At 38.4% G+C, this 23,832-nt stretch overlaps 1 protein-coding gene across 1 annotated transcript in view; it reads right to left on the bottom strand.

Annotated features, from left to right (window-relative positions):
* The window catches only part of Adgra3 (adhesion G protein-coupled receptor A3), a 105,787-nt gene that overhangs the window by 9,043 nt on the left and 72,912 nt on the right, over positions 1-23,832 (bottom strand). Inside the window, exons 12-16 of the mRNA XM_046423839.2 lie at positions 22,888-23,091; positions 14,900-15,113; positions 14,481-14,689; positions 4,993-5,117; positions 3,820-3,943 (exon numbers count right to left, since the gene is read on the bottom strand). Coding sequence (XP_046279795.1) covers positions 3,820-3,943; positions 4,993-5,117; positions 14,481-14,689; positions 14,900-15,113; positions 22,888-23,091 — 876 coding nt within the window. The remainder of the gene's footprint in view (positions 1-3,819; positions 3,944-4,992; positions 5,118-14,480; positions 14,690-14,899; positions 15,114-22,887; positions 23,092-23,832) is intronic.

Below are 23,832 nucleotides of genomic sequence, written 5' to 3'. Positions count from 1 at the left end.
GTGAATTAAACTGGTACAGTTCTTGCCTTGATAGAGCTCAGAGTCCAGAAAGGGCTTGGAGAGCAGGAATGGTAGAGGAAGTTATAAAGTTTTGTAGGAGCCATGGGGATTTTAGTAAGCACCCTAACAGGGGAGGTGAGGGATGATAGCTCTGAAATAGTAACAGTAAACTGAGACCTTCAAGGTGGTTGAGAAACAAGATGTAAAGAAGGGGGATACTGAGAACACTGGAGGTATGTCTTTTGCCCAGGTATTAGGTGATCCAAGACCCATTATTCTGACTTCTCTTAGGCTGAAAACAGAAGTTTGCTTTCAAGCATAGAGTAATGGTGTGAAAGAGAGAAATGCATTGCAGAGCTGGAAGTACCAGCATTGATACTACTAAGTACCAGTGAACATTCAGTGAACACTGGCTGTGTGCCACTTCTATTAAGATGAATCATTTAATCCTTGAATCACTTAATCCTCATAACAATTCTTACATATTTATTAAATCAGATCTCTGGTGTACAATTTTGGATTAATCAGAAGCCTTAGGTTCGTGACACTTCTAACGACTGAGCCAAACAAGAGCTTGACCTGCCTTGACTCAGTTTTTTTTTAACTTAGTTACTATTAATAATATAATAGGCACCCAATAATCTACCACCAGCAAGACAAACATTAGGAGGTTGAGGATAACCTCTGATGCTAGCCACAGGACCCCTCCATTCAGGATAACCATTGTCCTAAATCCTATGCTCTTGCTCATTTTTAAATATAGTTTTGTTGTGCCAACCTACTTTTGTTAAAAATACACTGTTTAAGTGTTTGTGTTTTTGTATAAAAAGATTACTGAGTAAATGTAACTTTTCTGACTTGCTTTTTTGCACCTAAGACTTGTGGGCATTGTTCTGCATCATTATAACTCATTCATTGTGATTCTTGTATAATTTATTTTTTGATTCTTGTGGAATTTATTTATTCATTTCCTCTGTGGGGGGAAATCTGGGTTGCTTCCAGGTTGCTGCTATTGTATATAGTGCTGCTATGAATATTCATACCCATGTGCACATTCATATTGCACACAAACAAGGTAACTCTCTGGGCCCAGGAGTTGATATTGCTGGGATCCAGGGTATGTGAGTTTTCTGCTTTAGAAGGTAAAGCATCCCAGAGCACATCACTAACATTTCCACAAACAGTGTATACAAGATCCTGTAGACAAACCTGACACTTAAAGCTGTAGGCTTCATTTTTGCCATCAGAAAAGGCATAAGATAGTAACTGTTTTCATTTGCATCTTCACAAACTCCAAAGATGTGGAACATCTCTGTACATGCAGGCTCCTGTGTGTACTAGTCTAAGAAATGCCTGTCCATTCTCCTGCTGCTGCTTCTGCTGTGCATTTTGGTCTTCTCATGGAAAATAATTATTTTGTGGTACGGGACAGGGGTATCAGGGAATGAACCCAGGGGGCACTTAACCACTAAGCCCCATCTCTAGTCTTTTTTTTTTTTTTTTTTTTGAGACAGGGTCTCACTAAGTTGCTCAGGGTGGCTATAAACCTGTGATCCTCCTGCCTCAGCCTCCTGAGTCTCTGGGGTTACAGACACACGCTACCATGTCCAGCAATGATTCTTGTATATTTTTATTCTAATGCTCTGTCAGTTCTATGTATTGTAATAGCCTCTTCTTATGTGCAATCTGTCTTTTCACTTTAAGTTCTTTTACTAAACAAAAGCTATCTTTATAAAATTCACCCATCTTCTAGTAAATGCCTTTTATAGTCATAATTAAGAAACCCTTCCTTATCTGAGGGTCTGTGGCATTTTCTAATAAGAATTTTAACATTTTGGTTTAGATTTTTAAGTTTTCAATCAACTCAGAGTTGACTTTTTTGTTGGTGGTGGTTTAATTTATCACTGGTTGACATCCAGCAACACTGATGTTCCCCACTGGGCCTGTGGCCCCCAGCAAGTCTGACCTGTCCAATAAACTGCAGCACAGAAAGGGCTGGCTACACACATACACACACACACACACACTTTCACTATAGTGATTCCAAACTGCACTCGCAACAGTGCTACCAGGGAAGAAGTGCAGAGCAACTTTTAAAATATGGTATAAAATACAGACCCTTTAATCCTTTTCCTTGTAGATGGACTGTCCCCAGCTCTACTTACTCACCTCCATCATATACTAGGTTGCTATTTTACTGTGCTGGTGAGTTTATCTACTTCTACAGCTAATGTCACTCATCCTAATCACCACAGCCTCACAAGCCCTGATGACTAGTGAGACAGTATTGTGTCTCAGTTTCTTCTCTGTCCATTTATTTGCACAAAAACTGAAGAGTCGCCAAGTTTCATGAAAAATTCTCTTCTTATCTATAGATTAATTTAGGAGGATCTACAACCATTCTGGTGTTGAGTCTTCACATTCTTGGATCTAATATTTCCTTCCATCTGAGTAGGTCTTCTTTAATACGTATTTTAATTTTATTTGTAAATCTTAAACATCTTTTATTATTTTTATGTGCATCATAGTCATTGATATTATATAAATAGGAACTCATTTATGTGCATTTTTCATAGTTGCATTTTTATATACAAACTACAAACTTTTGTATCTGAAACTTTCCTATTCTAATTTATGTGTAATTTTTTTTTAATATAAAGAATTACATCATCCAACAACATTCTCAATTTACAGGTGAGAAAACTGACACACCTACGGATAAAATACTGAAATCAGGTCCTTAAAGAGATATCTAGACTCCATCTGTTTACTGCAGTATTATTTACAATAGCCAAGAAGACGAAAACTATCTACTCACAATGAATACACAAAGACAATAAAAAGTGAAATGTTATCATATTCTACAATGCAGATAAACCTTGAAAACATTATTTTAAATGAAACAAGCCAGTCACAGATGGATACATGTTGCCTAATTCCACTTACATGAGAGCCTAACGGCAAGCTACTAGGGACAAGAAAGTAAGGCTGCATCCAATGAGTATAAAGTTGACACACAGCCATACAAAATAAAAAGTTGTAGAGATCCATGTACAATACTGTGCTTATAATTAACAGTAGTGTACACGTAAGTATTAAGAGGATAAGTCTTGCATGGTTTGCCCATTTGAAAAGAAAAAGGTTAAATAAATTGGTCATAAAAACACAGCCAGTAATTGGTAGAACTGAGATATAGATATAGGCAGTATGAACTCAAAAAATCATTATGTTATACTTCTTGCTATCATGTATGTGGAAGACCATACTTAAATATGAAAATAAAATTTCACTTATTTCCTCTTCTTACATTGAGGAGTTTCGATCTGATATATTCACACTGTAAGAATACTGTTATATATAAGGCTGCATATGTAACAAATTACTTGAAAACAAAAATCAAATATTTAATTCTTTATATTTACCAAACTTAATGTTTCTTACTTGTACCAAATTCCTACTGCTTTCATTAATGGATGAAATAATTTTAAAAATCCTAATGTCAGACAATATGACTTTTCTTTCCATCAAAGTCAGGACTTTGTGAATATTTAAATTAACGGTTAGGTGTTGTCACAGGCTTGACAAGCAACACTCAATCCCCAAGGGTAAGGAGACAAGCAGTGCAGTCAGGTACTTGGTTGTGAAGTGATTCAAAACCTGACATGTCCTGGTGAACTGTCTGAGGGACAGGCATTAGGTTTATCTCTAATTAGTTAAAGAAAAGGCTTCAAAGAAACGTGTTTCTTCTCACTTAATGAAACATGAAATTATTTTCTAAGAACAGCATTTTTTCTGTCTCAGTGTTTCACTCTGACTTACTGCTTGGCAGACGCTGGCATTTCTGGTTTGGGTTATTCCTCCCACGAAGACCACACAGGTCAGAAAAATATGAAAGCACAAGTTCACGAGCATGTGCCAGCTCTTGAGGCTGATCCTGATCAAACTGTTTCAAAAAAGGTAAAATATTAACATTCAGCCTGACACGGTCAAGCAGGGCAGCATAATGTTCATCCGTAAGTTAATTTCAATTGTAAAGCTCAAACTTAACATGTATTATGTTTAAGCATTTAATAAATCAAACATACTCTCATACACATACACACAGAGAATCTAAGAAATCATTTAACTCTATAGTTTAACACTTAACTTTATGCATTAAAAAACAAATCCATTTATGCAAACACTGCACCCATTAAAAGCTAAGCGATTCTGCCCAATAAGAAACATGAGCATTCGCTATTTATGGTGTCTTAAGCTGACTGGATTACCTGGTTGGCTCCCTAGAGATTTCTGCAGTGTGCCAGTGGGTCTTCTTCCTGACCAACTAGGATAAATGCATGGCCCACTGCATTTCTTCCTGGCCTTTCATAATGAAATGTCGGAGTCTTTCTTTCTTTTCCCCACATCAAAATCTCCTTTTGTTTCTTAACTAAATGTCAAGAAATGCCATATATGTCCAGCTTAAATAGGAAAATATGTTCCAGCAAAACCTTTTGTAAAGTGAATTTTTAGCTTCACAAATCCTTTTAGTTCATTATTTCAACCATAAAATAGAAGTTTCTGTAGCTTTCTCTCCAATTAACAAAAACTGTATCCCATGTTTAAATGCCACAAACTTTCCTAAAAATGCCACCTATTAAAAAAAAATCACAACAGGCAAAAAGCATCAAATACAAGTGGTGACAGAGTCCACCACCTAAAGATACATGTACAGGTACCTGTACAGGTAACCGCACCCACCCCAGGCTCCAACACATACCCCCATGTCCTTTTCTAGACACAAGCACAGCAAACTGACTGGATGCTATGAAGGTGAACTTACCATTCCATGACTCACTCTTCATGTCTTCAATGGCATGAAATGAAAAAGGCCCCCATGAATTCTACAGTAAGCACCGGGACTTGGGAAGGACCACATGGTGTTCAAATTAAACAGAAACAAGTCCTCCAAAGCAAAGTCCACGGATCAAAATAGGTAAGAGCATCTCTTACCTATGATGGTGCACGTAGCTGACCATGACGGCCAAGAGACACAAGAGGAGGATGATGGCAGTGGTGTAAACCACAGGATGCAAGAGACTGGCTGCCTGGGTGTACAGCTCGGATCCTGTCAAGTCCTGAGGGGAAAAGCAGAGAATCATGCGAGTGGCTCTTTCATGGACATTTAACCATGGGGACTTTCCTGAGGGACTGAGAAAGTTCAACATACACTTTGGCCCGTGCATCTCTGTGGTATGCAAGGCCTGATGTCTCCTGCTACCATCTTCACACATGTGTCTGCTTTCCCCAGTTCCACTGCGAACTACTTGTGGCGTACACCTGTCTGACCCAGGTCGTCTACCTCTTCAGTGTGAACTCTGCTCCGCCATGAGGGTGATGGATAGAGAAGTGCAGCCCACATGCAGGTGACCCAGAAGGGCAATCAGACTTCACTCTCTTTAATGCCCACTCAGCCCATCTGCAGATTCACAAGCTGAGGAAGCACAACAAAGATCAGCCTTCACAGTCAGCAAAGCCCAAATTGATCCCTGTAACTACTGGAAGTCAAGTCAACCTCATGATCCACAATACGAAGAGACTCGACGTGGTGAAAGGGACTACAGACAAGACGGAAAGACGTGGTTCCTGCCCCTTCAGAGCTCAAAGCCACAGGGGAGACAGACAGACAATCAGATCCAGACAGTGTATGATGGAGATGTAAGTACAGTTATAGGAGCAGAGAAGAGCCCTGTAAGAGTTCCCCCCAAAAAAGGTAACAGTGAGTCACTTACACAGTATTTACCATAATCCAGACGCTGACTATGTCCATCGCTCTACAGAGTAACCTTATGGGGTAGGTTTATGGTTAGTTCCATTTTATACCTTGGAAAACTGAGGCCCAAAGAAGATAAGTGTCAAGAGTATTAGATCCAAAGGAAGATGACTGCCAGTTCTATCCCCAAACCCAACGCTGACACTGACTTGCTAAAATGAAAATGACAAGATGCCTTAATTGCTGCCTTCCTTACTGGGAAGATATCCCCCCGTCTGGCTGTGTGCTATGGTTTGGGTCTGGAATGTCCCTGAAAAAACCTCATGTGTTGAAAGCCCAGCCCCCAAGCTGACAAGATTCAGAGGTGGGGCTTTTAGGAATTGACTGAATCAGGAGGGTTATACTCTCATCAGTGGATTAATCCATTTGATAGATTAATAATTCGAATGGACTATTCAGGGGTAAGTGTAGGCAGGTGGTGTGGGGTGGGAGGAAGCAGGTCATTGTGGATGTACCCTGGACCATATCTGCCCCTGGTCCCTTCCTGCCTCTCCCTGCTTCCCAGCTACCAAATGCTGAGCGGTTTTCCTCCACCACGCCCTTCCACCATGATGTACCGCCTTACCTCAGGGTCAGATCAATGGAGCCAGCCAACCATGGACCCACAGCTCCAAAGCTCTGAAACTGTGAGCCAAACCAGCCTGATTTCCTCCTGTAAGTTGTTCCTGTCAGGTATTTTGGTCACGGTGATAAAAATCTGATTACTGCCCAGTGGGAAAACTAGGTTACAGAAGTGAAAGCTACGATTCCGCAAACCCCTTCACTCCACTCTCCTGCACTGACTCCTAGAGCTAACAATCACGGCTGGATGTGGGGAGAGGTTCCTAAAGGTGTATGTGCAGTGAAGAAGCACTTGACATAATATAGGAAGGGAACAGGGGAAGAAGCCACCAACAGAGTAGGGAAAGAATGGATGAATTTCCCAGGGAAGAAATGGAGCTGATGATACAAAATTATACACGGACAAAGACCCTATCGGAACACCCTAACAAACCCCTCACTGAAACAAAAGATGAAGAGTTAATGACAAAAAACTGACAGAAATCCCAGTTAATGGACAACCAGAACACAGGAAATGAAATTCAAACCTGTGTGCGTTCCTACACCCTAAAAAGTCTCAGCTGCAACCTACTTATTCACTCAACTCAACGAGCACCTACCATGCCAGCCACCGTGACGCGCAGAGGCAAAACAGTCTCAGAGGACTGACAGTGTGGACTAAGCACACAAAAGGGAAACACCAGAGAAAGCCTATCACAAACAATTCCAAACCACCTGCCCTGTGAGGCACCCACAGTACCTGTCCACACACGTGGCCTCAAGGCATTCACAATCTGTTAACAGTCAGAATATAAAGAGTAGGAAGATTTTTTTTAGAGTTGGGACAATAAAAACCAGTTAGATGCTATTAAGAGTAGACATGTTTCCCCTCGATTTCTCTGAAAAACTACCATGCCACTGTAGAATAATTGAGGATAAACTTGCAATATCTAGGATTTAGTCTACAGACTCTTTTCATGCTCTGCCTGCTTTAGATTTCTGGAGGAAATGTTCAACAACACACTGCCACTGGATACCTATAGGATCTGGGGATATTGCTTCACTGTAAAATGCAGACATGCAAAATGCAGACACGCCAATCATCTTGCAGGGCCTGGGAGGGGGCAGAAGGAGGGCATGTAAAGATGCCTTCCACAGTCTTTGGTAGAGGGTAACAAAACATGAGGAGTAAGATATTAGCAAATAAAACAGGAGACAGTGTTGATTTAATTCCCAAGATACACTGTATATACTACTCAAGTTTAAAAGACTCAAGTTTGGTATATTTCAAAAGCTAAATGCATGTGACATACAAAGAGAAAGAGACTGGATCTTGAAACAGAATGCAAAAATGCTTAAAATACCAAGGAAAAACTAAAGGAAGGCATAAGCAAGCACCTCTGTGCTGGGTCACAGAAGACACTGCTCCCATGGGCACATTTTCAGCTGCCTAAATGCAAAGAGAGCACCTGCCAAAACAGACCTAAGGAGACAAAATATGAAGGGCCAGATATTTTAGGCTTTGCACACCAAGGGGCAAACTGAAGCTATCACACAGACATTCATTAACTATTCACAATGAGAACACCAAAACTTAACAGATACTTCTCAAAAGTAAGAAATACAAATAGCCAACAAATACATGAAAAAAATGTTCAACATCATTAGCCATTAGGGAAATGTAAATCAAAACTATACCAAGATTTCATCTCACATCAATCAGAATGACAGTCATCAAGAATACAAATAATAATGCTTGAGAGGATATGGAGAAAAAAAGAACACATTTTATAATGTCCACGGGGCTGTAGATTAGTACAAGCACTACGGAAATCAGTATGGAAGTTCCTCAAAAGACTAGGTATAGAACCACCAGATGACACAGCTATCTCTCTTTCTCAGTATTTATCCTGAAGAATTAAAGTCATCTTAGACTGTAATGCATACATATCCATGTTTCTAGCAGTACAAATCACAATAGCCAAACTATGGAGCCAGTTTAGGTATCCATCAATGAATGAACGGATAAAGAAAATATATACACAATGGAGTTTATTCAGCAATTAAAAAAAAAATATATGGCATTTGTAGGAAAATGGATGGAACTACAGGCCATTATGTTAAGCAAAATTAAGTCAAACTCAGAAGGTTATGAGTTGTATGTTTGCTCTCATATACAGAAACCAGAGAGGATAAATGGAAAACAAAGGTGGGGATCTCCAAAAAAATCAAAAGGTCATTAAAGGAGAGGGACCAAAGGGTGGAAGTAGGGGAGGGAGGAGGGAAGTACTGGAGAGTGACATTGGTCAAATTATACTGTTATACTGTATGCACGTATGAATACAAAACAACAAACACCATCATTATATACAACTGTAATGCACCAATAAAGAAAAAGGATGGAGGGTGGGGAGAAAAATTTAAGAACCATTCTTTGCTTTTCAGCCTTAAAGAGAAAGGGAAAAAAAGAAAAAGTACACACACACACACACACACACACACACAGAACCTGGCTGGATTGAACAATGGGACAAAATATAAGACTCCTTCAGACAGCTGAGGAAATTAGGATATTGTGATATCAAACAAGTTAGAGATCTACAGGGAGAGATAAAGCAGAAATCTGAATCAAATTATTTTTAATTATAGTAATAAAAACATAGGTTTCATAATAATCATAAAAAATTACTAAATACACTATTTTAAAAATGACACTAAGAGAATATTAGGAGAAAAGTAAAACTACAGTTTGCATTGGCGACCTGGCAATTAGTGAGACAAAAGTCCCTGCCCCAAATGCTCACATGAAGGCAGGCTGTGACAATCAGTGATCTTGGTCACACTTCTATAGGGCACAAAATTAAAGGAGAAAATAGGCAGGAAGTTAAAAACTAACAATGCACACAGAAGTTAACTTTACTGATGCAGAGAAAACCAAAATGGCCTAGAGTGTGGGAAGTCACAAAGACCAGAATTACTAAGGCCCCAAATGAAGGGGAGGAGAGTACATGACAGACAGAGCAGCGAGAGGTCCTTACAAGAGGTCCTTCAAGCCCAAGGATTGCTAAATATAAAACTATGGAAGTATTTAATAATTCATTATCATCATACCAATAACAAGAATAATTAAAATCAGGAATTAAATTTCCCAGGGTCGAACAAGAGGGTGCAATCCAAAGAAAACATCTCAAGTCACCTCAGTGTGTTAGAAACAGCAACCTATAACGAGACCTGAACAACACGATTAAATAAAAAGTAGATCTAAAATCAGAAGTATTAAAAAAACCAAAACCCAAAACAGACCATGACTTGTATGCTTCTTTTTCATTTGCTTTTCAAGAACAGAGAATAATTTTAAGATTGTTTTCCTCCTTGCCTCATACAACACACAAAATCAGTTGCAATCCAACTATAGATCTAAATGTGAAAGGTTAAATACCCCAGAACTCCTTGAAGAAAACAAAGGAGAGATCCTCATAACTGTGGGACAGGCTAAGATTTCTTAATTGGGACATTAAAAAAACTACTACTACTACTACTACTACTACTACAAAAAACAAACAAACAAACAAAAAACAAACCCAAAACTAAGAAATCAGACTTCAGAAAAATTAAGAAACTGTTCATTAAAAGACTGTTAAGAGAGAGAGGGCATGTCTGCAATGCTTAATCCAGCAGAGGAGACTTTACACTCAGAACCCACATCAAGAATTCCTCCAAAACTCCAATTAAAAGTCAGCAAACCTTTGTAGAAGCTTCACCAAGAAACACCCAACTATCAATAAGGAAACCTCTCCAGTCATCAGAGATACAAATCAGGGTTACAATGACATCACCACCACCAAAAAACACTGAAATTAAAGACTGACAATACCAAGAATCTGTGAAAAGGTAGAGCAATTGCAACATTCATTGCTGCCACTGGTATAAACCAACAGGACCACTCAGTCCTGCTGCCATCAGGTGGCACTAGCTACTAAAGCCGAACACCTGGAGAGCCATTCCACTCCTGAGCATGCATGTCCACTAAAAGACATGTATGTGAATAATCAGGGAATGTGATATGTATGTGATAACCAAATTTCACTGGCGATAAAATGGAAAAACTGGTACATTCAATGAACTACGACCTAGCAATGGAAGAGAATAAACTGCTACTACATGCAAAGACAAAGATAAATCTCATTGTTGTAATAAGACAAACAGAGGACAAGCTGTAGCTCCAATTATATGAAAGATAAGAACATGGAATATATTTGCTCGTAAGTTTTAGCCAGACACCAGAGGGTAGGCACCTCTTGAGATGATGGTAGGAACTGAATGGAAAGAGACACAGGGGCTACTGAGTGCTGAGGTACAAACCTTGATGCCGGTGGTAGCTAAATGTGTGCATTGCATGTAAATCTGTCACTAATCCATACGCTTAAGATCAGTGTGCTTTACTTCAATTTGGAAAAAAAAAGGAAGAAAGAGTTGGCCCCTTCAATGATTAATTTCACTGTGGAGAGATTTATCCTGCAGAAATCCTATTAAATATGTAAAATGGTATCACACAAGCAAACACATAGAGAAATATCTGAAGTAAATTATGGGACAAATTGGGCTGGGGATGTAGGTCAAGCGGTAGCGTGCTCACCTGGCATGTGCGGGGTGCTGGGTTCGATCCTCAACACCACATAAAAATAAAAATAAAAAATAAAGATATTGTGTCCACCTAAAAAAAAACTATAAAATAATGTTTAAAAAATTATGGGATAAATTAATATTCAGAGATAAAGAAAAGAATGAGGAAACTTTTTTATAGTGACATGAGATTTGAGAAATGACATTTAGCAAAGGGTTTAGAAACACAGATTCTGGAACAAGGAGTTCAAATGCTTATTTTAACACAAACTAGCTTTGCAGACATGCTAAGGGGTATAAACTAACAGGACCATTTGGTTACCCTACTTTCTGTTCAGTATTTTTTCTTAACCTCTTGGTGCCTCAGTTTACACACTTGTAAACTGTGGTAATTACTACATAGGATTCACTGCAGTGAATGCCATTCTTGAAGAAGTTGTTTTGAGGACCAAATAAATTAATGCATACAAAGATATCACCTGATATGTTAAGTGGTTAATGAAGATGAACTACCACCTCCATTATCAACCTTTAGATAACTATATGTCATAAATTTATGATATATAGTTCTGCCAGGCGCAGTGGTACATGCCTGTAATCTCAGTGGCTTGAGAGGCTGAGGCAGGAGGACTGAAACTTCAAGGTCAGCCTCAGCAACTTAGCAATGCCCTGAGCAACTTAGTGGACCCTATCTCAAAATAAAAAACAAAAAAGACTGGAGATGCAGTTCAGTGGTAAAGCACCCTTGGGTTAAAATATTCACTACTATATATATATATTTTATATAAAAATATATATATATTTATATATTTTATATAAAATATATATATATTTTTTTTTCCATGAAAAAAAGTGTATACAGCAGAGCACTATTATTACAAAATGTTCACTGAAGAATAATGTAGGTAGCATGCATCTTTTGGGAGAAAATGGGAGCTCCATGGTACTCCATGGTACTGGGCTTGCCTAGCATGTGTAAGACTGTAGGCTAAATCTCCCACACTAAACAATTGAAACAAAAACATTACTAGCATCCATGGTTGATTATAGAGTAAATGAAACAGAAGTTTACTTTCGTTCAGCATGTTTCATATAAACATACTAAAAGCATCACAAGACAGAGGAAAATGAATGACTACTCTCTAGTCTGTTGTATCTGGTTGAACAGTAACAAGAGGTAAACCAAGACACGGGGATTACTGTATCTTCACTGCTATTACTGGTCAGGGTGTTAAGTCCTACACAGATTGACTGTAATCATTACCCTACTTTCTGTTCAGCATTTCTTTTCCTGACTGATCCCAGAGCCTGTGAATCTTCTTGCTCAGAAAGGTAACTTCTGATCACATCAGTCAAACAACCCCAGTTTCCACTTAACTTTTTCCTTTGGCTCTCACTGAGAGGAGCTATCTTGTCTATCTGTGTCTATTCTAGATTTATGAGTAAACATATTCCTTATATCTGATTTTCTTGCTCTCAAATCAGATCAGGAAAAGTTATATGGACTATCTCCCAAGATAGGGATTTAGACTTCTACATAAAATGATATATTTAAGATAGCATTCAAGAAATACCGAATTTTATTATTTAAAGTTTAGAAGAAAAAAAGATTATTTCCTACTTTTTAAGATAATTATTTTTGCAAATAACTTTAATTACTTTAGAGGGGTTATAATTTCACTAACTTTGCCTCCATATTTAACTAGCACCTCTAAAATTCCCATACACTCACTAACTTTATTATAACTTTGTCAACAATTTCAGATGCACTTCACTTTTCTGCCTCTAGGTGGCACAGTTACCTCTAAGAAAAGGAAGAGGATATTTGAAAATAAATAGAAAAAAATCTTAGTACTGTATTTTAGCTTTAAATAATTGTCTTACATTTTAAAAGATTAAAAGTCTGAAAGATAAAAGAATAGCTTATTCCTTCTAGAAAAGGATTATATTAATTTAAATAATTGAGAAGAACAGCTAGGAAGTTCAAAAATAGATGCTTTAAACTGGTATTAGATTAAATAAAAATAAAAGTTTCACAGTAGCAAAGTGAAGCTTAGAAAACGTCCATTTTTTTTTTTTTAAATTTTCTGTTTCATTTATTTTACTCAGTTCTTCCTGGTTAACATATACATTTAAGACAATCAGAGTTTCAGATTATCTTATACTCTAAACCCGAACTAGAAAGCACTTAAACTGAAAAACTATCTCACCCTTTAACTGATGCTTCATGCTTTAACTTAAAAGGTGCCTATAAAATAATAAAATGTGAACTTACAGAAGCCAGACTTGGTGCAATCAGACATCTTGCACTTGTGAAAAGAATCAGGAACTATCAACACTCACTTTAAGCCCAAGAGGAAGAACCCTTCAAGCAGATCCAGCTGCATCTAACTATGCAGACTCCAGCCACTGCCAACTGGGCACAAGAACGTACACGCTCAAGTACAGTTGTATAAACTCCTCACTGATTGAAAAGATAATCTATCTATTATTCACTTATGCTTGGCTGGTGTGCTGGACAAGGGAGAGGAAGTTGAGAAGCAAAGAAAATGAAAAAGTATTAAGCAAATTTTAATATAATCCAGGCTGGCTTTAAGATCATTTCTAGTAGAAAATCCTATTTTGTTATTTTTAAAAAACAAAAAACTCAGAAAACATCACATTTCAAGATTATGGAGTACTGATAAAATACTGTCTAGATTCCAGATTCACAGGTGAAATTAGATAAATATGTGGAAGCCCTCATCCCCTAGGCTAACCTCAAGCCATTTCTGAGAAATGTCTTTCAGACTTGTCAATAATTCCTTCCATTGAACTCTCAACACATTCCACGATATTAGTATCATATAATAATTACAGCATAAAATAACAACTAGCATGGTTAATTTCCTAATTATCTGCTCAGGAATCAGATCCAAATATCTCATTATTAAAAATACCTGCTCCTGTACACTAATATGTTACTTTAACCAAAAAGATTAATAGTTGTTAACTACAGTAAATAATAGCAAACAACATTAGATTGATTGGCATTAAAACTGAAAAGACACTATGTCAATACTGTCGCTTGTAGGTGCAAAACTCAAAGTATCACCATTCTGAATTCAAAAGGAGTTTAATGATGACTGTGTGTAGTGGCATTAGAGAGGCAAAGCAGGAAGCCCTTCTTTCACTGTGTGCATCCTATCCTTGAGCAGAGAAATCATTTTGGTTGACAGAGCTGGACTGCCTACACCCAGGATCTCTCTGGGTTGAGAAGGTCAAAGTCTAGCTGAACTCACAAAGTTCACTGGAAATTCCAAAGACTATTCCCATACCTTTCATTTGGCAGTAACTACATTTCACTTTAAAATGAGAATTACAACAAACATCACCCCTTACATAATTAAAGAAAGCAATTTATGTTAAAAATTTTAAAAAACCAAAAACTTTGTTTAGGCTTAATTATGTGCAGGAAGAAATTAGAATACTTAGTATTTATGCATAAAGTTAACAACTGCCATACCATTAAAACTGCGTAGTTACTGAGGGAGTAGCACTGAATTGTAGTGATATTTTCATCTGAGTAGAGTATACGGCACCCATCTGACTTCCAGCCTCCTTGTCCATTCAGCAAATCAAAATCCCACTGGGCTGCAATGGCATCTGTTCCATGTGCGATGCGACGCAGTGTCACATTAACAGGGACGTGGTGGGTATCTACATTCACACCATCTGGAGAAGATGGGAAATAACAATATTTTTGAAACAAACTTCATAAAGAACTAAATGTCAGTGTATACACTAATGGGTACTCTGCAAGATCTTTCTTTCGCTAGTGACTCATTAAAATGAGAAGGAACAAAAATAAGCAGTTTTTAGGAACACTGAACAATAAAGCCACACTGTCCAGTGAGCACAAGGTAGCATATGCCACATACGAACCTATCTTGGTGAGAATCACAGGGGTGACCACTGTGCGCCGCTTCCCATCGTCAGCCAAGTTGGTCGAATTTCCAGTGGCTGGAAAGAGCTTCCCATTACGGAATGCAATGAGCTGAAGCTTGTAGAGAGAGTCATCGGGTGATCTAACCTCTCTTTTTTGCTTTGGTGAGAAAAGGGAAGGAGGAAGCTGAATAGAAGCCTCCACAATAGTATTCTGAAGAAAAAAAAAAAATACATGAAAAAATAAACAAAAGCCAAAAAAAAAAAAAAAAATAGAAGTGAGGTTTCCATCTTCATAAGCAGAAAAGAGGAAAAGGTCAGATAGTTATGAAAGTCTTCTAAATACATGTTGAATTTTTTTAAAGTTGTATATCCAAAATCTCATAGTTACAACAACTGATAAGCTAAGCAAACCAAGGCAGCCCAGACCAAAAGAGCATAAAACACAGAGAAATGCAAACTCTATTTCAAAGAGTTTACGAAGTAAACAAGGGAATCATTTCAAATTACAAAGTTAATTTTCCCACAAGAGCACACATTGCTGAAGCAGAGAGCATTAAAACAGACCGAGGACCTCAGAGCCACTCCTCATGGCAATTTTGCCATGTATGGCAAAGTACAGTAAAAACAAAGAACAAGGTTGTGCACCTTGAATGTGAATGTAGCTAATTTAGGCTTATGGAACTTAAGGCGGTTTATGACAGACTCAAACACTCAAACAACAAAAGAATGACATTTACAAACATAAGTTTAAATTCAGCAAACTCTTCTTACAGCACCCCTTTTCTTGACTCTAAGATCATACTTGGAAAAACAAAGTAACGGATAAAAACAACTGAAGATGCTGACTGATTATGGAATGTTTTTCTGATTTCTTTATTGGGGATTTTAAACTATTCAGCATTCAATATAAAAAGCCCAGGCACCAAAGAGGCTAGCAATTAACTATCTTTTTAAAAATTCTCTATTTTAAAAATTTATTACCAAGTCTTTCTCTTGGCCACTGATCGCCCTCCCTCCAAACCAATGCTCAAAGCACCAACAGGATTTCCAGTTTAAACAGCACCTTGGCCTGCAAAGTCACCATACACTGCTCCCAAATCCCAAGTATGGCAAACAATGTGACCCAGACCTGCTGCTCAGGCCTCTTCCAGCACACTGATAACCCAGCCACAAACTTCTCCATTCAGAGCTCCCCTCTGCTCCCTGACTCTACTGGGCCTGAATGAACGAAATGCTCTCCTGTTCTAACAAACTCTTAAGTTTATCTGGTTTGATTTTTAGCAAGGTTAATTCTTGCTTAAGGGAGATGGGCGGCCAGGATCTACCCGGGACTTTACATGAGGTCCTTCACACTGGGCTTCTTTGGACGATGAAGCACGTCTTTTCAGGAAGTAGTCGGCTTTTATAGCTGGCCGCACCTGCTCTGAACTTGGAGCATTCTGTGCACATCCGTGTCACAACCAAGTACTGCAGATTCAGTGCGAACTTGTTCTCTGCTGCACGAGCCCATCTAGGAGGATTTCTGAGGACAGTAATGCTCATTTGTGGATCCCAACATTAATGCTTCCTGGCACTGGTATCTGATAAAAACAGCTGTTTATGGCATGAACAAAGTCAGGTTTGTTCTTTCAAAAAGGATTCCACTGAGGCAAATGATTGACTACAAAATTATTTTGCAACAACGTCAAGATGAGCAGATGTCTGTGTCTGTTGGAGAATATGTTTTATAAGTTTAAATATGATTTTTAAATTTAAAATGCCAAGAAAAATATTTGCCAGAAATATTTTGCCTAAGAAAAAACACAGAGGCTTCTAACAAATACATCCTGATGGAGGAAGAAAGTTTAATTATAAATTCATTTGCTAATCTAGTAAATTTCTATAAAGTATATAAATTTCTCTGAAGTATATAATGGGCATATGAAGAAGAAAAACAGATTAGAAGTTCAAAATCCTAATAAAATGTTACATAATGCATATTCATTAAAAATTAAGTACTCTAAATCATAAAATAGTTCTACTTGGTAATAAATTCTTAGAATAGACCACAAAATGACTTGAAAACAAAGCATAGTTATTGGAGAAAGAAATAATAATGATAAATTACAATTATTTTTAAAAAGTAATACCCAGCAGGTTCTAAAAGAAAGCTACAGAAGGAAAACATGCATACTTTCTATAAGACAAGAAAGGTCTTCTACACAAGTTTAACTTGCAAACCCAACCCCAAACAACAACAAAACAAATATTAATAGCTACATATCCATGGCTGTTATACACTTAAACGCTTTCTAAAATCTCTTTCCAAGTCCAATAAAGATATTACTAAACAATAATCATAGGTTCCCTGGAATGGAGAAAGGGGCCTCTATGGGTTTTTGATAAAGTGAACCTCACCTCTATCAATTATGTTTAGATTTTTATGGTAGGAATGTAAAACTGACACATTTCTTTTAAAAAAAGTCTTATAAATCTAATCAAAGAAAGAACACTTATTTAGTTTGTTATAGTTACTATGATTATACGAAAGTCTCTTGACCTAAAGGCATAGAACACAAAGTTTAATTTCATATAACTAAGTATACATTTATTTTTTAAATGTATGGATTACAATAATGAGGTAGGTATAACACAGGAACTACAGTTAATAAATAAAACATGACTGAAAGACCATGTGTCATGAGAAGAACTTGTGATCTGAAACATGATGGTGGGATCTGTGTCCCAGGGACACCATGTAGAAGCTCCACTTGGGCTAACCTGAGTCTCACCTGCTGAACACAGCTGAGTATCTAACAAATGGTGGTGAGGCCCAAGGGGACCCTGACTCTGACCAGCACCAAGGCTGTGGAATGGCGGATGGTATTCCTGTCATCATAACCTGGACAGGGTGGAAGAGGTGGAGACAGGAAATGCCTGGAAGTGATCAACTCGCCAATAAGGTGGACCTTCATCATGATCCAACGTCTACAATCTGGTTTAGTATTAACTTTAAAAATTGATGAAATAGGAACACATATGAAATGAATGTTACCACGGAGCTCTTCCTATTTGCTAAACTCATGTACAGTTTACTATTTTCAATGACATTAAGCTAAAAAGAAAATAAGTGATATCAAGGATGACAACTCAAACACAGAAATCCCTCTGCTGGATTTTACCATCTTTCCTTGAGAAAGAATCAGGATTTCCTCTACTTCATAATCGATACTTTAAAATTTGCAGAAATCTCATAAAAATTTTCAGAAATCTTATTAAAATCCATAGCATTCCATGACTAAAGTCAAATGGGTCAAAAACCATCAGATGCCAAACAATAATATACTAATTTACCCAAGTTTTTTTTTTTCTACTTACTCACTTTCAAACAATAGGTATTATGACCTATCTGAATCATTTTCTTGTGTGTAGCTACTAGGTATTAGCCGCCTATCACCTTTCAATTACCTCACTGCTATAGATTAACAGGGATTATGTTTGCCTTCAGAAAGTTTAGCTGACTTTCTTTGTTAATTAAGTCCACTGTTAATTGTATTCAACTGCAGCTGTTAGATGTTTAGCCACTCTGTGCCTGACACTGTGCAGAACCTAAAGACATACAATGAAAGAAGCTGTGGTCCTTGCCATCCAATATTCATATTCTAAAAAGATGACCAACAAGTACAAAACAATATGAGCCAATACTTATCGAGTGATTATTCTGTGCCAAGTACCCTTGTGAATGTCTGCACATTTACCTCATTAATCTTTTCAGTAACTCCTTAAGTACCATTACATAATCCCCCATGAAACAGATAAAGAACTGACATTCAGAAAGGTTAAGATACTTTTCCCAAGTTCGCACAGCTGTTAACGGGGGGGGGGGGGGGGGGGGGGGGCTGGAGAGACCACACTCTTAGTTGCCATGTTGTAGGCTTCACTATCAATCATTATGCTGCCTTAGACCTACTCTGGAGAATGAGCAAAGCCCCAGGGGATTCACAGGCAATGATTAGCTCTGCCTAGGGAAGAGAAAGAAGGCGTGAAAACAGCATGAAGACCCAGAATGACTGCTCTTAAAACTCACAGGACAGGACGTGGACAGGACGTGGACAGGACGAGAGCGCTCTTGGACGTGTAAAGAAAAACTGATTTCTCAATTCTGGTCAAGTAAATTAGGAAGAATCAGCGCCTGCTGGCTAGATTATAGCTGAGCTCAAACACTTGCTAACTGCTAAAAAGCCCTTGGCAGTTTACTGGAAAGACATGAGTTTATTACGTGAATTATGGAATCAACAATGAAAGGGATCATTTTGATAAGAAAAAAGTCAGAATAGATTTGACTGATGCTATTGGCAAGAGTCAAGGACCAGGCAACTCCACCTCCAATGGGAGACCACAAGGCGGGGCACTGGGTTCACCAGTGACCCAAGCATAGCTCTGTGACCCATGAGTGGCACATGATGACAGAGATGAGCAGCATTACTGAAAAGTGAGGAGAAACAGAGGACCCGCAGGTGAGGCAGGAGAAGACTGATCAGAGGGTGTCAGACTTCACGGAGGGGACATTTCTGAAGGGTCTTTAAACATAACCATGGAGCTAGGAAGGGAGGGGAGAAGCAGGGGACTCCAGGAGAAAAATCAGGGGGTGCCTGCACCCAACATGGATAGGCGGTTGGGAAAGGAAACAGAAGTCTGCTGTCACTGGGCAGAGGGAAGAGCAGGCAGGAGGAGATATGAGCAAGAGCACTAATGTGGAGTAAGTCACCCAGCAGACACCTCCGAGACGGATGTTATGAAGGGCTGACTAAGGCTGACTTCCCTTCCAGCCAGATCTGGAGACAATGCTCACAAATATCAACAACCTGAGATAGCACAGGCACTGTCAAAACAGGCTCCATGGAAGGGGACACTGTTAGGTGCCCTCTGCTCTGCAGGTACCAGCTGCAGGATGTGGGAAGGACGATCTCATGGTGGTCCTCACAGAGGGCCACAGGGCCAAGAGGCACTCAGGGGATGGGAGCACCCACTATTTGCTAAATGGTAAGAAGGTATTTCAGTATTTTATTTACCAAATGGCAGGGTTACATTGGCACATGCTGGCTGATTAATAGTACCCCCAGGTAGACAAACCTACACGAGTCATGGATTTGTATGGAATAGCCTATAGTACCAAAACCAAACAGGAATCTGCAATAGTTAGGGAATTTACGATAGTTTGGGCAATACAGGTGGAACTTGACTTAGGATGGGTCAACGTATAATTTTTCAACAAACATAAACACATTCAGCAGGAACCACACTTTGATTTTTGAGCTTTTTCCAGGTTAGTGACATGTGTTAGTGATATATTTTCTCACAACACAGGGCAGTAGCAAACCACAGCTCCCAGGCAGCCGTGAGCTCACAAGGCTAAACGACTGAGACTTGAGCATTCTGTGTTGCTAAACTATGGTGTCTGGGAGGTCAGGTGCCATCAATACATGTTCAACTTGGGATATTTTTAACCTTACAATGAGTTTGAATCTACAGAGGATGGGAGTCCAAATCTGGCTACGAGGGAGCCTTCAGGGAAGCAGAGAGTCAAAACATGCAGGAGGCAAATCACTTGAGACATCTACTGCCAACTCAAACATCCTCTTAAAAAATATTTAAAAAAATAAAAATATCTTCTTTATGGGTTTAACTTCATATGATCCATTTAAGGGTAATGTAATCAATTGCTGGATGTTCAAATTGTCTAGTTAGTATATTCAAGGGATTAAAAAAAGTATGCACAGGAAGAATAAAAACTGCTCTAGCATTAAAGTTTAAAATGTGAAGAAAGTCCTCTGTCAAAGCGCTAAAGCTTAAGTACATTTGGTGCTGCTGATGTTAAAACTGTTAACTAATTTTATTTCATGGAAGATATGTTCCTTTTTCATTCAGTGTAATGATGTCCATCTATGAAGCATGAATAATAATGTAGTGTGTTCTTGCTCTGGTCACAGGATGATCTTTAAAAGGACAGAACACGAAATTGGAAAATCTGAGAGTATTCATTTAAAGCTTTCTGCTTTAGAGGGCAGAAACCCTCCTTACACAGAGGTGTAGGCCGTGAAACCGACGAAACGTACAGTTTCATCATTTTTAATCCCTTTCTACCAGCCGTGATCATCTACGACACAAGGTTTATCACTTTTAAGGCTCCTCAAAAACACATGCCCTTGTGTGTGTTGCTATTCCTACGCCTTCTGTGGTTTATTTTTACCAATAAATGTTGCAACACAGAAAATTGAGCAGGTCTACAGTGCAAGGCTGGGTACATCAAGTATTCTCAGAGCCAAAAGTAGCAGAAGAAGCTTGCCCATTTTCCTGAGTATATGGTACCAAAGAAATATAATATTATCAGACTTGTTGAGGTTATCTTGGTGAGTTGTGATATTTCTAAATTTGGCAAATGAGCTCTCTTTATGGAAGTCACCAGGGTAAAGTTTGACAGAATACACTGATTATGCATTCATCCATTCACACTTACTAGGCACCTACAGTATACCAGAATATATTTGATTGATTTTTGTACAGCCATTAAAATGACTAGAAATGGGAGCAGTGGTGCACGCCTGTAATCCCAGTGGCTCAGGAGGCTGAGGCAGAAGGATTATGAGTTCAAAGCCAGCCTCAGCAAAAGTGAAGGGCTAAGCAACTCAACGAGACCCTGCTCTAAATATAATACAAAATACAGCTGGGGATGGGGCTCAGTGCTCTAGTGCCCCCGAGTTCAATCCCTGGTACCCAAAACAAAATGACTAGAATACTGTTTATAATGCCAGTCAGGAACAAACCAGAAAAGAAGTTCTGAGTAATTAAAAATCACAGAGAATATAATAGCACATGACCATACAAAGCTAAATGAAAATGTTGCTCCATTAGGGAACTGAACTTCTGCCTCCAGCTACTTAATTCAATGTGGCTTAGTGAAACACACCTATATGCCCAATTTCAAAAAGAAATCAATAAAAATGAGATATTGAGATATATGTAGATATAGATTATACACACACACACACACACACACACACACACACACACTTCTTTGCCAAAAATCTTGATATTCACCTTGCTGATTAAATGCCTGGCCTCAAGGCTGACTTCCCTGTTAGGCACAATGGTAAGGACCCACAATATTTGTAGGGGCCCATAAAAATGTTTTAGTGTCTTAATATGAGGATCAAAACAAAAACACTTTTAGGTAAAAGAAATTGTTTTAATATATAATATTATTTGTGTTTATAGTACTATAGTCATAAAATGTAACTTTTGTTATTTTTGTGTAGAGAAAGGGGAGTCCAAGACAAAAATGCTTAAGGTCCAGGAAAGTCATTATGGGGCTCTTCATGGTACAAATTTCCTTTTTAAAAAACCCCACAATATCCCCATACTTCTCCCCGCCCCCTCCAAAAACCACTTTTATCAAAAATACAGACAATAATAAATGTTGGCAAGGATGTGGGGGAAAAGGCACACTCATTGCTGGTGGAACTGTAAATTGATGCAACCAATCTGGAAAACAGTATGGAGATTCCTTAGAAAACCTGGAATGGAACCACCATTTGACCCAGCTATCCCACTCTTCAGTCTATACCCAAAGGACTTAAAAACAGCATACTATAGTAACACAGCCACATCAATGTTTGTAGCAGCTCAATTCACAATAGCTAAACTGTGGAACCAACCTAGATGCCCTTCAGTAGGTGAATGGATAAAGAAATATATACACAATGGAATATTATTCAGCTTTAAAAGAGAATAAAATCATGGCATTTGCAGGTAAACAGATGGAGTTGGAGAATATTATGCTAAGTGAGGTTAGCCAATCCCAAAAAACCAAAGGCCAAATGTTCTGATAAGTGGATGCTGATCCATAATGAGGAACATAGCGAAAAACAATTTTAATAAGGTTATTTTACAAAGCAAAAGATTTTGTACTAAACTAATGTGAATAGCTATTAAAGAATATAACCTACCTTTAGTGCCAGACTTGAAAACGTATTTGAAACGTTGCACTTGAAGCTCAGCTGCTTGTCTAGGTTCCCATCTGGATCCCGCCTCCCATAATCAGAAAGTCCTGTGCGGTCGGAAGCTGCCACTTTCTGGAACACGGTGCAGGTCATCCCGGTGAAGCCAGCGGCCTTGATGACATAAGCCTCCAGAGCAATATTGGGTGAATACTTCAAAAACCAACCAAAACAGGAGTTATGAAAGAGTTATAATCTGGAGGAAAAGCACTTTCCAAGATTTTTCAAACACAAAACACTACGTATAAGCCAAACTAAAAAGCACAAGTTCTCATTAAACAAAAAGTATGTAGAAAACTGGACAAAATTTTAAAAGGTGATGGAACAAAACAACAACAAAAAAGTCCTAAAATGGAAAGATGATCAATGACAAGTAAAACAAGCTACACCGTACAGGAAATCAGCTATAAATGAGAAGTCAATTAAAAATAGTCTGCAGGCTGGGTGTTCAGTAGAAGAGGACTTGCCTAGTGCGCACAGGTCCTGAGTTCAATCCCCAGCACTGCAGAAAGGTAAACTAATCTAAAAAGAATAGAATTAATTTGAAAAGCACTTTGCAGGAAGAAAAGCTACACAGTCAAAATGGAAGGTCCTATTTAAAAAAAAAAAAAAATCAACTAGAGAAATCAGTAAACCATTAATGACCATTTCATGGGAGGAAATGGAAGGCAACTAGTAGGGTTTGAAATCAGCACCTGAAAGTTCAAGATCTCAGGCCATATTCACCTCTTCCCTTTCCAGGGAGAGCAAGTTAACTCTTTGCATTAGGTTTACAGAGATTCACTCCAAAGCTGTTTCTTCAAAAAAGAAAGGGAGGTGCTAGTTCCAAGAGTAGGAAAGAAACAGATTTAAGAGTGATCAGATTAGAAAAATTGCCCCAGAGTTTTCAAGGGA

Source organism: Marmota monax, unplaced genomic scaffold, assembly GCF_021218885.2.
Source record: "Marmota monax isolate L192 unplaced genomic scaffold, Marmota_monax_Labrador192_F-V1.1 WCK01_AAM20220418_F8-fsc00009, whole genome shotgun sequence".
Classification (NCBI taxonomy): Eukaryota; Metazoa; Chordata; class Mammalia; order Rodentia; family Sciuridae; genus Marmota; species Marmota monax.
This window is presented reverse-complemented; position numbering and strand designations above follow the sequence as displayed.